At 35.5% G+C, this 14,227-nt stretch overlaps 1 protein-coding gene across 11 annotated transcripts in view; it reads left to right on the forward strand.

Annotated features, from left to right (window-relative positions):
* Positions 1-14,227, forward strand: part of LOC100747260 (rho guanine nucleotide exchange factor 17) — a 71,261-nt gene that overhangs the window by 26,654 nt on the left and 30,380 nt on the right. For all 11 annotated transcript variants that reach the window (XM_024370839.2, XM_024370840.2, XM_024370841.2 and 8 more), the window contains exons 6-8: positions 3,335-3,751; positions 5,831-6,131; positions 7,039-7,339. In XM_024370839.2, coding sequence (XP_024226607.1) covers positions 3,335-3,751; positions 5,831-6,131; positions 7,039-7,339 — 1,019 coding nt within the window. The remainder of the gene's footprint in view (positions 1-3,334; positions 3,752-5,830; positions 6,132-7,038; positions 7,340-14,227) is intronic.

The following is a 14,227-nucleotide window of genomic DNA, read 5'->3' on the forward strand; positions in this document are numbered from 1 at the left end:
ATCCCGCTATCATCGTCCGACAAACGAAAAAAATCGTACGCGATGATAGTGATTACGATCATGAAGTTGACGATCACGTTGCCTCCGGCGAAGATTGTTCTAATGAAAACGACACACGGAAACTGATTATGATCTTAGGTGGAAAATAACCGAAAAAAGAATGAATTGCGGAGAAAGGAACTCTTTGTTGTACGGTGAAAATGTTTCTTATGAAATGGAAACGGGTTTTATGATGTAAAATGATTTTCGCAACGAATAGAAGGTTTGTTGTGAGAAATGGATGAATAAATAAATTGATAATAAATATTAGATTAAATATGTTTCTCTTTTGAACTAAAATATTAAAATAATTAAAATATTTCTTCTTTGAGAGCAATCTTAGCATGTCGTTTATGGTTTTCGTATTGGAATCTGCTGAACAATAGTTTGAATGCTACATTCGGAAAACGAATAGTTAAATCGCACTATGTTCTTCTTTTTAGATGATATTAATTAAAGCGAAAAGCGTATGAATAGATGATATTCTGGAGCGTATAGTCTTATCGTGTGCATGCATTCTCAAGTTCCACTATTTTTCCTATCCCGATATTTATGCTCAGGAGAAGTTTTCTCATACAGAAAACTGTGAACTAAATTAACGGATGTGTGTTTTACCGCAATGAAAAGATTTACATAGCGGTCAATTTGACGTTTAATTACTGTAACGATAATTACGGGAAGGCCGGGGTAACACGGAATTCATTATGATCGTTCTCGATGATTTACAACATCTGTTGTAATTATCGGTAGGTTCGCTGTACAATCAACATGTTCCTTATTACTTTCAATTTTCACAACGTAAGATCGTATTTTCAGATATGTAGAATGCGAAACTTCCTTCTCGAAATGCTATTAAAATTTGCATAGAATAATAGTTTCCTATTAAAGGAAATTTTAATATCAAGTCATAGTAAATATAACAAAAGTCGCGATCGTCCAGAAGATCTTTACTAGTCTGTACTGTATATTCATTATGCTATTAGATACAGATTACGCTATGTACAGAATTTGTGCCAAATTAGTAACACGAACGTGCTGCGTTTCCTTAGACAGCGAATAAATTTGCTGCATGCACTTGGAGCGTGTTTATTAGCGCACAATATATATACTCAAAAGCTAAATTATCGCTAGTAATCCACTATAGTTTAGGATATATAATTTCTAAATAAATTTTACTACTGTTTGTTGAAATTTTATATGAATCTAACTTGTCTACTTGACAGAAAGTACCAAAAAATATCTAATTCTTTTTATCAGCTGTTTTATGAACTTCAAATTATATACATATATGTACTATATATACATGTGTTATATTACGTTCATTATATACATGTAATATATTTGCATATATCACTCTATATTACAATTTATAATAAGAATTTGCGCAGTACGAAAAGATTATAATACAAGAACTCCAGAAATAATAATTATAGTATTTATAATCCTGGAACAAAATTTTGCAATACGAAAAAATTATGACACAATAACTTCGGATAGAAATCATAGTATTTATAATCCTAAACCAACAATTTACAGTACATATACAAAGAAATTATATGGCATAAAAACATCTTTATCACTCGAATGATCATAATATTGACTTTATTATAATACGTCCTTAAAAGACAATTATTTCAAAGCACGGATGTTCCTTAATTCAAATTATGTCAATCAAATATCCATGGTTAAATTGGATAGTTAAATTTTAGAATCTTGTCAGTGATATTCTATACCATATAATTGATAGAACGGAATAACAGAAGTTTCGAAAACGACAGAGTTCGTCTCTTAATCGGTCGCTATATTTGCGGGAATTCGGCCAAGACGACGTGCTGTCGGTTTGGAACGTCACCGAGATCTTCGTTCCCGTTCCCACTCGTACACTCTGTTTATTATTATTGGAATGATCCACCTCCTCGTGTTGAGAGGGCTGCCAAACTTACCTGACACTCGAGGAGGTAATTAGAACTTGCTCTCTCTTTCTCTCGGGGTCTTGCTCACCGTGATGACCTCGCAACAACCACTGGTATGCGAAAATCCGCTCACGATCCTATTAAAAATCTACTCTCGTCCGTTTTCTACTCGGTTAACACGCGATCTACCAATGTGTATTTTCTTTCTCCGTTTCCAGGTATCTCTTGATAGACAGTTCGATTAAAAACCAGTGATTCATAGTCAGGAAAGGTGTTCGGAAACGATTGATCCGGCGGAAGTTTACTTTTGATTTTTACTGCTGCTCTCTTTGCTTTTTTTACTCGAGAAACACGCTACCGTTTCGTTCCGTTCTGGATAATTGATAAGCTGGAGAAATTGAGCAATAAATATTGAACCAAAGAACAGCGTTTTCTTGTATAGAGTTGAGATAATATTTGAAAATCAATTTGAAGTGAAATATTAAGATTGGTTGTTTTATACGTAAATTTGGAAAGTTTTATTTTAAAACAGTGATCGTGTGCTACATAGAATTTTAGAAGGTAAGCAAAGTCTATTATACAAATATTGTATAGAGAGAATAGAGTTTACTATAGTTTTTTAAAGAAATTATTAATAGTTATTTTTACTTGTCAATATGAATCGACTTAGATATATACCATATACTCTGTCGTGTGATAGATGAGTACTCATCTGTTTCTTTTCACCAAGTTTCCTCAGCTGTTGATTTTAATACGGTAACTAGTAATTTTACAGATAATGATCGCTGCACAAGACTTAGCGAATTAGTTTAGAAAGGTTTAATTAATTGCGTTATTAATTTCATAACATCTATCTGTGATAAATATATAGCATATATTAGAAGAGATAATACAGTTGATAATTCTGTTACATTAAGAGGAAAGAATAAGATCTTTTTATTTGGTGTCCCGGTTTCGAGAAAATTAAGTTTGAAATTCATCGAGTACATATGCACTCGTTGCTATTTCAAACTCAATTTTCTTAAAAACGAGGTCTCAAACAAGAAAGCCCTATCCTACACTTCCGACTGTAACTTAACTTTACTGTATCCTTTATCTCCTCAGTATCACTTTTATTTAATCTATCGAGGAGTTTGTCTAGTGCAAACTAAAAATCGTATTTTTCAAGCAGAATGTTATAAAGATATGTAGTAAATAATAGTCTTGAAATCTCGTTGAAAATAAAATATACAGAATAAAATAGAATATATCCACAATCAAAAATGCTACGAACATTTTGAACAGACCCAACATTCGTCCATGTTGAATAACTTCCTACTTGTTCTATAATGTTCGATATAAAATATAAAAACCTTTATATTTCATCGAATATTGTGTTCCAGTTAGTCGACAGAAGGCTCAGCCAATAGCCACGTCGAATCGCACAGAGAACAAGGATGTTCGTGCAAGCACGTTACCACGAAGACGAGGGGACGTCAGTCCAGTGGTTTCCACGCCACAGAACAGCCCCAATCGTCAGAGTCCGAGAACATCGACGCCTAGCGTCGACAGCGCCGTTGGTTCCGCGGAAGGTCTGGGTGTACCTCAAACCGGAAACGTTGAGGAGATTCGACCGAGGAGCGATGGTTCCGACAGTCTGGCAACTTCCAGTGCACTTACCAGCCCAGAACCGCCGGTGCCAGAAATCAACGAGCCAAGAGTCGATTTGGTGCAAACTGAGCCTCCTATCGAGATCGTCACATCTGAACCCGTTTTTCCGCTCATTGAAAGTGCGCCCATCGAAGAAACCGTGCAGAAAGGTAGGTTATCGTCGAGCATTATACAAACGGTAGAGTGTTTTTTTTATCGAAAAGAGAAGGTTTTGTATGGGTTTGGCTATTTGCGAAGAAACAATTAGTTGGTCGATCTGGAGGTTTGTCATGAAACATTTCTTTTCCTGAGTTTGTAAAACTTTGGACTTTAAACTGAACTTTGTTCAGATCAGCCAAGTTGCCTGAATTTTTAAAATTTTATAATGTTTAAAGTTTATAATGTTCGTTACTACTAAGGAACCAAGGTTGTTAGAGTGATCTATTTCCCCTGATCTGTCGTATCGAAATTATCGTCTAAAGTATAACTTCTTATTCTTCTCCAAAATATAACTTCCTCGAATCGACTCATTCAACAAACTTCATCGGACTTTTCTTGAACAATGTATACAAGCGCAAAACCTAGAAATCCACGAGTATCTCGAATAAGAACGATCATCGTAAACGCGGGAAACAGCTGAATCCGCGGAACTCCCTTCCATGTAGCAACAGTTTGTTATTTGGCTGATTTCGTCAGTGGAAATTGGCAACATAATATTACTAAATCCGACATCCTCGCAGCTTGTAATTTTAATTTAATGACTTTATCCGTGCCAGAATCGCACCTTCGCCGCGGTTCACCCTCCTCTCATCTTCAATACTCATTTCAACATTCGTTTCACGTGGCTTATCACCCTCGCGCATCTTAATAGAGAAACGTTTCACCGTATGCTCGCGGAGGATTCAACGACCCACGGGTCCGCTCTTAATTATCGGATATTCGTTGACACGTTTATCGAAGCATCGACTGGCAAGAATTAGGAATCGGCCGTTGAAAGTCCGCCGGTGTCGTTGATGTATTAGATTAGAGCATCGAATCGAAGCGGATGAGCCGGCCAAATATTTTCGCCTGTCCCAGTGTGGTGAACAGGGGTAAGGGAAAGAAGGACTATTTTTGCATCGACAGGAGTATGGGTACAAAGGTGCACCCAAGTTTCCACTTTATTTCGCGTGGCTCTATTTTCGGAACGGTGGGTGCCAGGGTCGAAATAGAAATTTCAACGTCATCGAGTTCTACCCATCTTCATTGATGACTTCACGCCCGTTCACTCTGGCCTGGAGTTCGCCAATCCAAGTAAATATCACGCTCATACGTTGACCTATCACGACAATGGTTAACTCGACTTGATTTTATATTTTCTTTTTTGTACGAGGAAGAAGAAGGTTGAGAGAAGTTAGAAGAAGTTACGGGATGTACGTTTGTTTCTAGCGCAATCTTTCGGAATATTGTTCTTTCTGTTTATTGAATAAATAGACTTCCGTTAGTTCTGAGTCATTAAACCAACTGACTAGTGATTATTTTCTAACCTCTATCTGACCGTTGTTTTCCAACTACGTTATTTATCATTGTGCTCACTTTCTGTATTGAAGGTTAAATTCGAGTAAAACTTGGTCGCTTTTTCGGCTTATGACCGCAGATTAGAAATATTTTCTCTACGTTGGATGATTTTGTCTGTAGTCCTTCAAATGATCCGAACATGAAATGAAACTTTTTTCAGAAGTCTCGGATACTGTTAAATTTTTCAAACGTAATCTCTTGTAAAAGATAATGCAAAACAGAAGTTTGAGAGACACAGAGTACTAATTTATCGAAAGTTATTGAAAAAATATCATTATAAAATTCTGTGATTTCTAGCCAAATTATAAATCCAATATATATATTCTAATTAATCTTTTTCTAGATATTTGATATTTTTTGCTAGGAATGTATCAATGTCTGATTAACGTAAATCGAATTTTGTTTCGTGTTTTTAAATACAGTCGCAAATTTCTGTAGCAACCGTTGGCTATAAAATGGTTTTCAACATAAAATTAGCATATACAAATATTATCCACGCATTCATTGCGTACCTAGTCCAAGAAATGTTTCGTTCATAAGCAAGGAAATAACCACAAATCCAGATACAATAATTTAATTGCCTAATGTCAATTTACCAAAAATATTGAAAGAAACCAATTCATTTAACGCTTTCATTAATGCTATTGCCCCATCGAATTAATGATTGAAACAAAGTTAATCATTTCCTACAGAAAATAGACTGGAACCGCACGAAGTGATAATAACACCCCCACCTGAGGAGCCACGGCTAAGTCAAGCTAGCGAAGGTAGTGAGGCGGCAAGCGAGGCACCCTCTGAAGCGTCATCGCCATCGGGCAAAACTAGAAGGTACCGAGGGGATACCAGTAAAAGGAGAAAGGGCGTGTACATAACCCAATGGCCAGAGTCCTTGGACACCGACAGGAAGCTGTCAGCTCAGAGCAGCGAGGAAAGAGACGAGCCACCTGCGACGCCTAGCGACCTCTCCGACTGCGAGGGCCACACGCCTAGAAGGTAACATGAGAACGACCGCTGATATATCGGAATAGAATGCAAATAGAGCCGAAGCGCCTGCTTACGGATACGATTTAAGAGCAGAAAATTACCAGAGGTTCGAATGTTTGCTTAAAGGCACCCTCTTTGTCTAACACTTGTTCGAGTATCGTTATCGCATTCCAGATTAGAATTGAATGAATGAGAATAGGGGATGAGTTTTGGAGAACAAACAGAAGTGTTGCCAATTTCACGTGACACATTAGCTAAATATTAAATTAGATCTTATATAGATTGCATAGGAGTAAATTTTCTATAATCATAAAATTAAGAAAATTAGAGAAAAAAATGTTAACTCGTTACTGAAATTTCTAATTTACTAGATATAATTATTTATGAATATTTTCTTTTAATCGGCCTAATTAGAATCAATTTCTCTTTTAATTCTATGCATTTTGAAAATATTTTACATTTAATGAGACTTGAGGAGAATTATTTCCCGTGCAAAGTACTGTTTGTGACAAACGTATTCGTTAAACAAATTTTGTAATGATCAATAGAAAGCGTTTCATTTTTAAAATAGGTACAAAATTCGTTGTTGTAAAGGACGAGCTTTTTCACAACGATTATGAAGTTATGCAATAAGTTATAAAGAGTTATTGAAAGAAACGGTGCATACATTAAAGATGTGGATATCATAGAGATGTCTTTCAATTAAATTTTTCCTTAAATTTCGCTATGAACTCTTCGAACAAGCCAATAATGTCCTATTAATCCTTTATAATAATATGCCGACAAAAGAAATTATAGCAACCTAATAGCCTTTATAAAACTTAAGATGAAACGTATTATTAAACGTATTATTTATCGAAACGCAACCCATTTTCTAATTTTAATTTTAATTTTAATTTCGTTCTCATCTGTCTAGATATAGTAAAAGACCTCTCCGTGGTCCTTACGGCCAAATGCTGGAGGCAGAGATGGCGAAACCGCGAACTGCTGATATCTCTCTCGAGGAAGGTCTACGTCCACGTAGAAAAGTTTCCGAGAATCTCTCGTACAACGCAAGTTCGAATAACAGCGGTTCAGAGCCACCCACGCCCTGCCATCATAGAACCACTTCCAGCCCGAGCAAACTTGAAGGCCTTCCGGGACCAAGTCCCGAACTCCTCGCGGAACTACTTCGAGGATCTTCAGAAAGGGTGGCACGTGCACCGGCGCATCGAAACGTGAGTACTATTAAATTTAATATGCGTTACTTGAACGCACGGCATGCTTGAATGAGGGAGAAATCGGAGAAACTGAATAAGAGAACAAAGATAGATAGGTGAATGAAGTCGAGGATAATTTAATGCAAGGCAAGTCAAATTCTGAACCATTAGTTGAATGAAGATAAATAAGCATATCCCGTGGATCGTACAACCGAGTAGCTGTGCAACCTTTATTATCCGAAGCTTCGTTATTTGAACATTATTCGAGTCTGTTTGAACGGTTCTACTGTTCAAATGGTTTTTCTTGGAAATTCTGTTCTATGTTGAAATTCGACTTAACTATGAGAGATCGAGAATGGACGATTTTAGTGAATAAATGTAATAAGTGTTAAATTAGTGAATAAAATATATAAAGAGTTTCAAGATTTATAGTAATTGCTGAGAAAAATAAAATTTGTTTAATGAACAATTCATGATACTTCATGTCTGTTGTGTGGCAGGTTCTTGAACTCGTCTGAAGAACCGCTTTCATATAATTAGACTACGGATGTTTGTGCACATATGGGAAATTCAAATGTGGGAAAATATACATAATCTACATAATATGTAAAAGTATACAAAATATGCAAAGTGAAATTGTAATACTTAGGGGGCGAAACAAATTTCTATTTGAATTTTACTTCACTCATCTTCATAAAAATATGATAATCAAAATAGTTAGAAGATTTCTATTGTGAATGATTCAACCACATCAATTAGGTGAAAGAGTCTCACAAGATTCATATGTTATTTGTACGCTACTGTAATAAAGGCGTCATTTAAAAAAGCAGTAATTGAGAAAGCGTACAGATAAAAGAAGTAGACATAAAAGTTAAAATAATACGAGAAACGATCCTTTAATTGTCTTAAATAGCACATGAATTCGCATGAGTTTACACGTAATATAACAAAAATGATAGGCATTATATTAAAAAGATATTTATTGCGTATAAAAAGTAGCAAAACATTATTTCTCTTATTTACCTCGTAAATTTACTACGACTCAAATTCATCATGACTGAAACGTTAGGAATTACTTATCCTGAACAGCCCAGATACATTGCACGCATATGTATGTGTATATACTCCGGGAGTTAATTGAAATTCATCTTCAACAAGTATATCATTTAACAAGTCTGAAAAGAAATATTCGTTAAATTGGATTTCCTCCTGTTCGATTTCGAAAATAACACTATTACGCGAATAATAATCCCATTTCATGTAAAACTTACTCATGAATGAGACAACGATGTAATGAAAGACTAATCGGTAGATCAATTAACGAACGAAACACTAAAAGCAAAAGGATTAGAAGCTAATGTTATTGAGCGAGTTAAGAACACTGCGATTGATGTTATCGCTGCGTCGTATCTCTGACGGTCTCTTCAACGATCTTCCTCGTCGCTTGTAATATCTGGCGACGAATTTTCAAACGAAGCAATGAAGTACGTCGCTTGTCCCGCTTCGAGTTGGTTCGCGCGACGAATCGTATATCGATCGTTCGTCCGACTTCGCTTTTGATCTTTGAAACGTGAAACATCGAGAAGTGGTAGGTGTTAGCGCTGAAGTTCATTTGAAAAGTGTTTGAATGAGTTGAATTGCAAGAAATGAAGAGTAAATAGTGTGACTTTTAATTTTTATGCGAGATTATGGTGATTGGGTATTTTAAATATTCAAATTGCTCATCTTGCTTTTAAATATTATATACTTCTTGAGATATTAGTGATTTATTGCGTTAAAACACACGTGAGATATGTTTAATCCTTCAATTTACTCATAGTTCTATAATGCAGTGAAACAACATTGAATTGAATTTATAATGGGGGGGGGGGGCTCACTATTACAAGATACAAATAGTGTTCATTCAATGCGTTAAGTCAATAACTCTATCATCTCAATAATTCTCAGCAGTGAAATACACGAATATGTATTAGGAATAATTTTCACAAAGAAATATTGATTTTTAGTCTCAAATTGATTATTCGAACATCTTGTTCTCTTCTTATCAGATAAAGAAAATAGCTAAAGGAAAATAGTAAGAAAGTTAGAAGCTTTGGATGAGAAACGGGTCTCTCAGACTCTAAATGGATCAATACCGCATTTTTAAATTTCTTTCAAACTTCATTTTTAAATTTTATTACCTGTATGTATACATGATTTGTGTTCATCTTCGTGGAAAACAGGTGACTTGCTTCCATAAGTTTATATGTATATCGCAAGAAGATGATATAAATAATCAAAAATTCCAAAGAAATTTGTAAAAATGTTTGTAACGTCATATCACATTTTCTTTACTTTTTAATTTTTGGAGGTGATATTATTTTTTACTAGTTCGGAAGTTGTACGTTCTAGAAATTACTATTTATAGAGTTTGAATAATAGATTGAAAACGAAAATAGGAAGGAAGTATGTTAATGAAAATATTCAGAAAAAGCCATGTTCATATTGTTTCTTGATACATATTGGTATCATTGCATAATATAAAAGTATCTAAAAACTTGTATAATTATAGCGAATTACTTGTGAACTGTAATTATCGGTGATTAAAACCGTGATTAGACGAGTATTTATTAGCAAGTAGAACACCTATAAACCTGTCGAATTACACATAAAATATGCAAAATGGACATACATTCATCATCGATATGCAAATTCTATCGTAATTTACTTAACATGCAACAACTTCAATTATTATGATTACTTTCATACATTCTTGCATGTATCCTTATTTAAAATTTATAAACATCAATAATTTTTATGTTTGCTAGACATAATTTGGATGAAAATATTTACTTTCTTTATTTTTTCACTTATTTACGGACAGAAATATTTTTCTTTAGTCCGTTCAGCGATAAGCAATTTTTGGAATAAATTTTGTTTACCGATGTGAATCCTTTCTCGCCATATTCAAATATTTAAAGATTTGTATATCATATAAGTTGTTTTATGTAGTACAATAATTATTTATTTATCGACGAAATTGAAACCTATAATCTTTTGATATTGTGTGATAGGAAAAAGGAGATATGAAGTATTACATTAAAGAAAAACTTACTCTAAAATTGAAGAAATGATACAATGTCGGAATCCTTTTCCTTCTGAAACGGCTCTTTCCCGAAATACTCGAACAGTACTAGTCGAAGCATTATTAAATGTACCAGTGCTAAGTGTAACAGTGTGAACAGTATACATAGAATGATTCGAGACAGACGACTCCAGGTTAGTCGCTGAAACGTAATCTAATAATAATGTTCGGTCATATTTCTGGGATGAGTTGTTGGTGGTTTGGCCAGTGCACTCGAGGTTAGCGTAGTGTCCCCTTGATTCTGGCACGGCGGGGGCGTGCACGAGTGGATATTCCTGGCCTTAGGTGTACCTGGGGACTGATCGGCCTCTACCAGCACACACTGTGCCGATGGAATCTGCCGGCTAGCACGCGGGCATTTTTACGCAACCCGACCTTGCTCGGATACACATCGACACGTTTAGCATGTGCGTGCTGTGTAAGCGGGCAAGTTCGTCCCTGCTTTTGTGGTGAAACGTCGCTTTTATGGTCTTAACAAGCAAAGAGATGTTCGGTCGATGCTCTTTCGTTAATTAAAATTCGCTTCATGACCAGCAGCGTTTCCCTTTGAATAATTTTTGGAAGGCAAGTTTTTAGGACAGATGTGCATTGTGTATCGCTAAAGAGACGTAATGTCGCTAATAAATTCAATGTGTCAGCTCGATAGATGAGTCATTGGAGTGAGTTTGATAATTCGATCAGTATAATGTAATGTAACGTCAATCCTTTGCAATTTCATTTAAAATTTTTGATAAAAAAGCGTACATCTTATGAGAGAATTTAATAATAATGCGTTTGAAAACAGACAAAAATAAATTGCTGTCTTCTCGAAACAAGCATTTCTTATTTTTTAACATGACCAGTATTAACGATACAGATAAACGAATGATTCGCACGTGAGCGGAAATTAGTCATGAACGAAGGAAATACGTTTAGCCAGACTCTGAAAGAAAACAGAATCATGTGTGACATGAAACAGGTAACGTTTGTCAAGATTTTCCCACGAAAACTTTCAGGAAACCCGAGTAGTCGTAACAAGAAACTCAAAGAGATTCTTTGATAGTATTTTGAGTTAAGTTGGATCACGTTCGAAAGTATAATTTCCATTTATTATTACGATATCCTGTACGTCAAACGTATCGAAACGTTTACGAGGGTGAGATATTTTAATACACGAGGCGAATGGAAATTTTTAGGTATCAAAGTGAAAAAGAGAGAAGTTGACGCTTCGTGAAAATAACGCTTGTTCGGAGGTACATGAAATATGGCAGCGTTATTATGTGCGAACGCATAGAATTTCTAGTGGAAAGATCGCTAAGAAAACATATAAACTAAAACCCGGTTGAAAATAGCAGAGCTCGAGATAAATAAGGATATTTTCAGATCGGTTCTTTATCTATTTTCTGATGTCATCGATTTTCGGTCGGTATGTATTACGTAGATTCCCAGGATTTTATGAATGAATCGCGAAACTTACAATGCCAGAGCATCATGACGTCCGCGGTGACGTCGGTGCCCACGTAGATTCTTGAATAATTTATGGCGATCCTCCCTCTTTATCACTTCACGCAGCCGCTGAAAATCTATTTTTCTTTTCGTTTTCGACACTTAATCTCGCGCGTTTGGTATTTTATATTGGCATCCCGGTTTGAGATATGTTTAACATGTGTCGAAGCAATAAAATTAGTTATAGTTATAGGTAGAATGTCTCAGAGTAGCGTGATCAAATATTTTTTATCACTTTAAGTATAACATAGCGGATTGATACTATCTCGATTTGTAATAAGATTTACTGTTATCAGAAATACATTATAATTTACGAATGTCATAAAGTTTATTTTATGTAATTTATTATTTGTTTTTCATGAAATTTGTTACCGTTAGGTAACAAAATTTATTATTGTTAGTATTTCGTAACTTATGATCTGCAGAAAGTTTTATCAATAATATTAGCATTGGAAATCATATTTATTGATGAAATCTGTAAACATCAACGCATAAATTAATAAATTAATCGCAAAAGACCCGAACAATATATGGATTTGATATCAATCTCTTTGCTATAAAGTTCAACAGCAAATAATCGTTATATAACGATTTCTAAACGAGTGCTTGCAGCATGTGTAATTTAGACACGAACACGCGACACATAATGACTTTCATGGAGGAAGTTTGAATGTGCAAAAGTTCATATATCGAGGCTATTGAATGAGCAACCTGCAATCCGTATGAGAACGAGGCGAATGAAAAGCAGACTGCAGCGAGGGCGTTCGACAAACTCGAATAAAATGGTGGAAAATTTCGTGACTGAGACGCTGCCCAGACTAAACAACCATCCTCGAAATAAATATAGGGCATGAGACATTAAAGAGTATAAAATAATTCACGGTTCCGTATCACATTTCGCAATGAATGAACGAGTAATAGCTCTCATCGATGGTTTACCGTTACTTATTCATGGTAAACTATACTCTGTTGTTCTGCTTTAAATCATGCTTCAAAAATATCTTGATGTCAAAGGAATCTATTAACAGTAGACAAAACGATTCTTATAGAGAGAAATGAGTTGCTCTTGGTAGACGTCCTATGGAAATAGACAACCGTGTGTTAATTCAGTTTGGTGCAGGTGCATACTTCCGGTGTCATCAAATGAACTTGTTGCGGACACGTGCAAATAGAATTTCGCCTATAGCAATGCTAAATTGCTCTCTCTTATAAAATAGTACAGAATTAAACATTTTAAAGTGATATTATTTATTCTTTAAGGTTGTTTTCTTAAATTAATATGAAAGTATATGTTATATTCTTTGTTAATAATTTAATATGTACGTTAATAATGATTAAAATTTCTTTGGTACAATAAAATTTGAAGAAACAATTCCTTTATATTTGGTATATTTTTACAAAATGTTTATTCAATTAACAATGGAATTTACGTAATATAATATAAATTCATGTGTCATACTATAAAAATGATCTTCAACAACTTTCAGTTAATAACATAAATTTATTCCATTATATGGAGTAATTAATTAGCAATGACAATGTATTATTGGATACAAAGAATACTATATTTCTCCCTAACATTTCTCCATGCAATCTTTTCCTTTCTCGAAACTTCGAGTAACAAATTCCACATTGCCAGATTGTAACAACCATAGCAATTCCCGACTAGACAGACACGAATCAACAAATATCATCAAAATCAAATATCAAACATAAGTATGATATACGCACCATAAAATACCATCACAAAAATCAATATAACCAAATCATGACCATGACTTTCTTCCTACGTCATGAAAATATATTGATAATCGTCCTCCGTCTGATAAAACAAAACAGGAACGTGCGTTTCGCTAACGTTCAATCGAAAGTCATATAGAGGAGCGTATCGGCGAGGTCGGGAAATCATGAACCGGGAGCTTTGGTGGTTTCGCGGAAACGCGATTGTTATGGCGATCGGTTAGCTGTTTAACTGTGGCGACGGTACAAGGTCGTCTAGAGCTTGCCTTCCCGGAACAAGGTCGCAGCGCAGCAAAAGCTCTTCGAACAGGATGAACAGGATACATGGGTGCGCGCGTGTAATCCACGTGAGAGAGTGCGCCGGCGTTCTGGAAGCGAAACATCTGCCTCTCTTGCTCCGCATAGCGGTCGCTATTCTGTTGGGCATCGATCAGCCTGGTCGTGGTTGTGCGGCGGGTCGCCAGTTTCAGGCGTAACGCCGTGTCTCGCTGCCGCATCGCGAGAAAGCTCCGACACTGAGCGAGAGAAGAGCTTTGCACTCGGTTCGTCCGGCTCGT

Source organism: Bombus impatiens, unplaced genomic scaffold (assembly GCF_000188095.3).
Source record: "Bombus impatiens unplaced genomic scaffold, BIMP_2.2 scf_0969, whole genome shotgun sequence".
Lineage (NCBI taxonomy): Eukaryota > Metazoa > Arthropoda > Insecta > Hymenoptera > Apidae > Bombus > Bombus impatiens.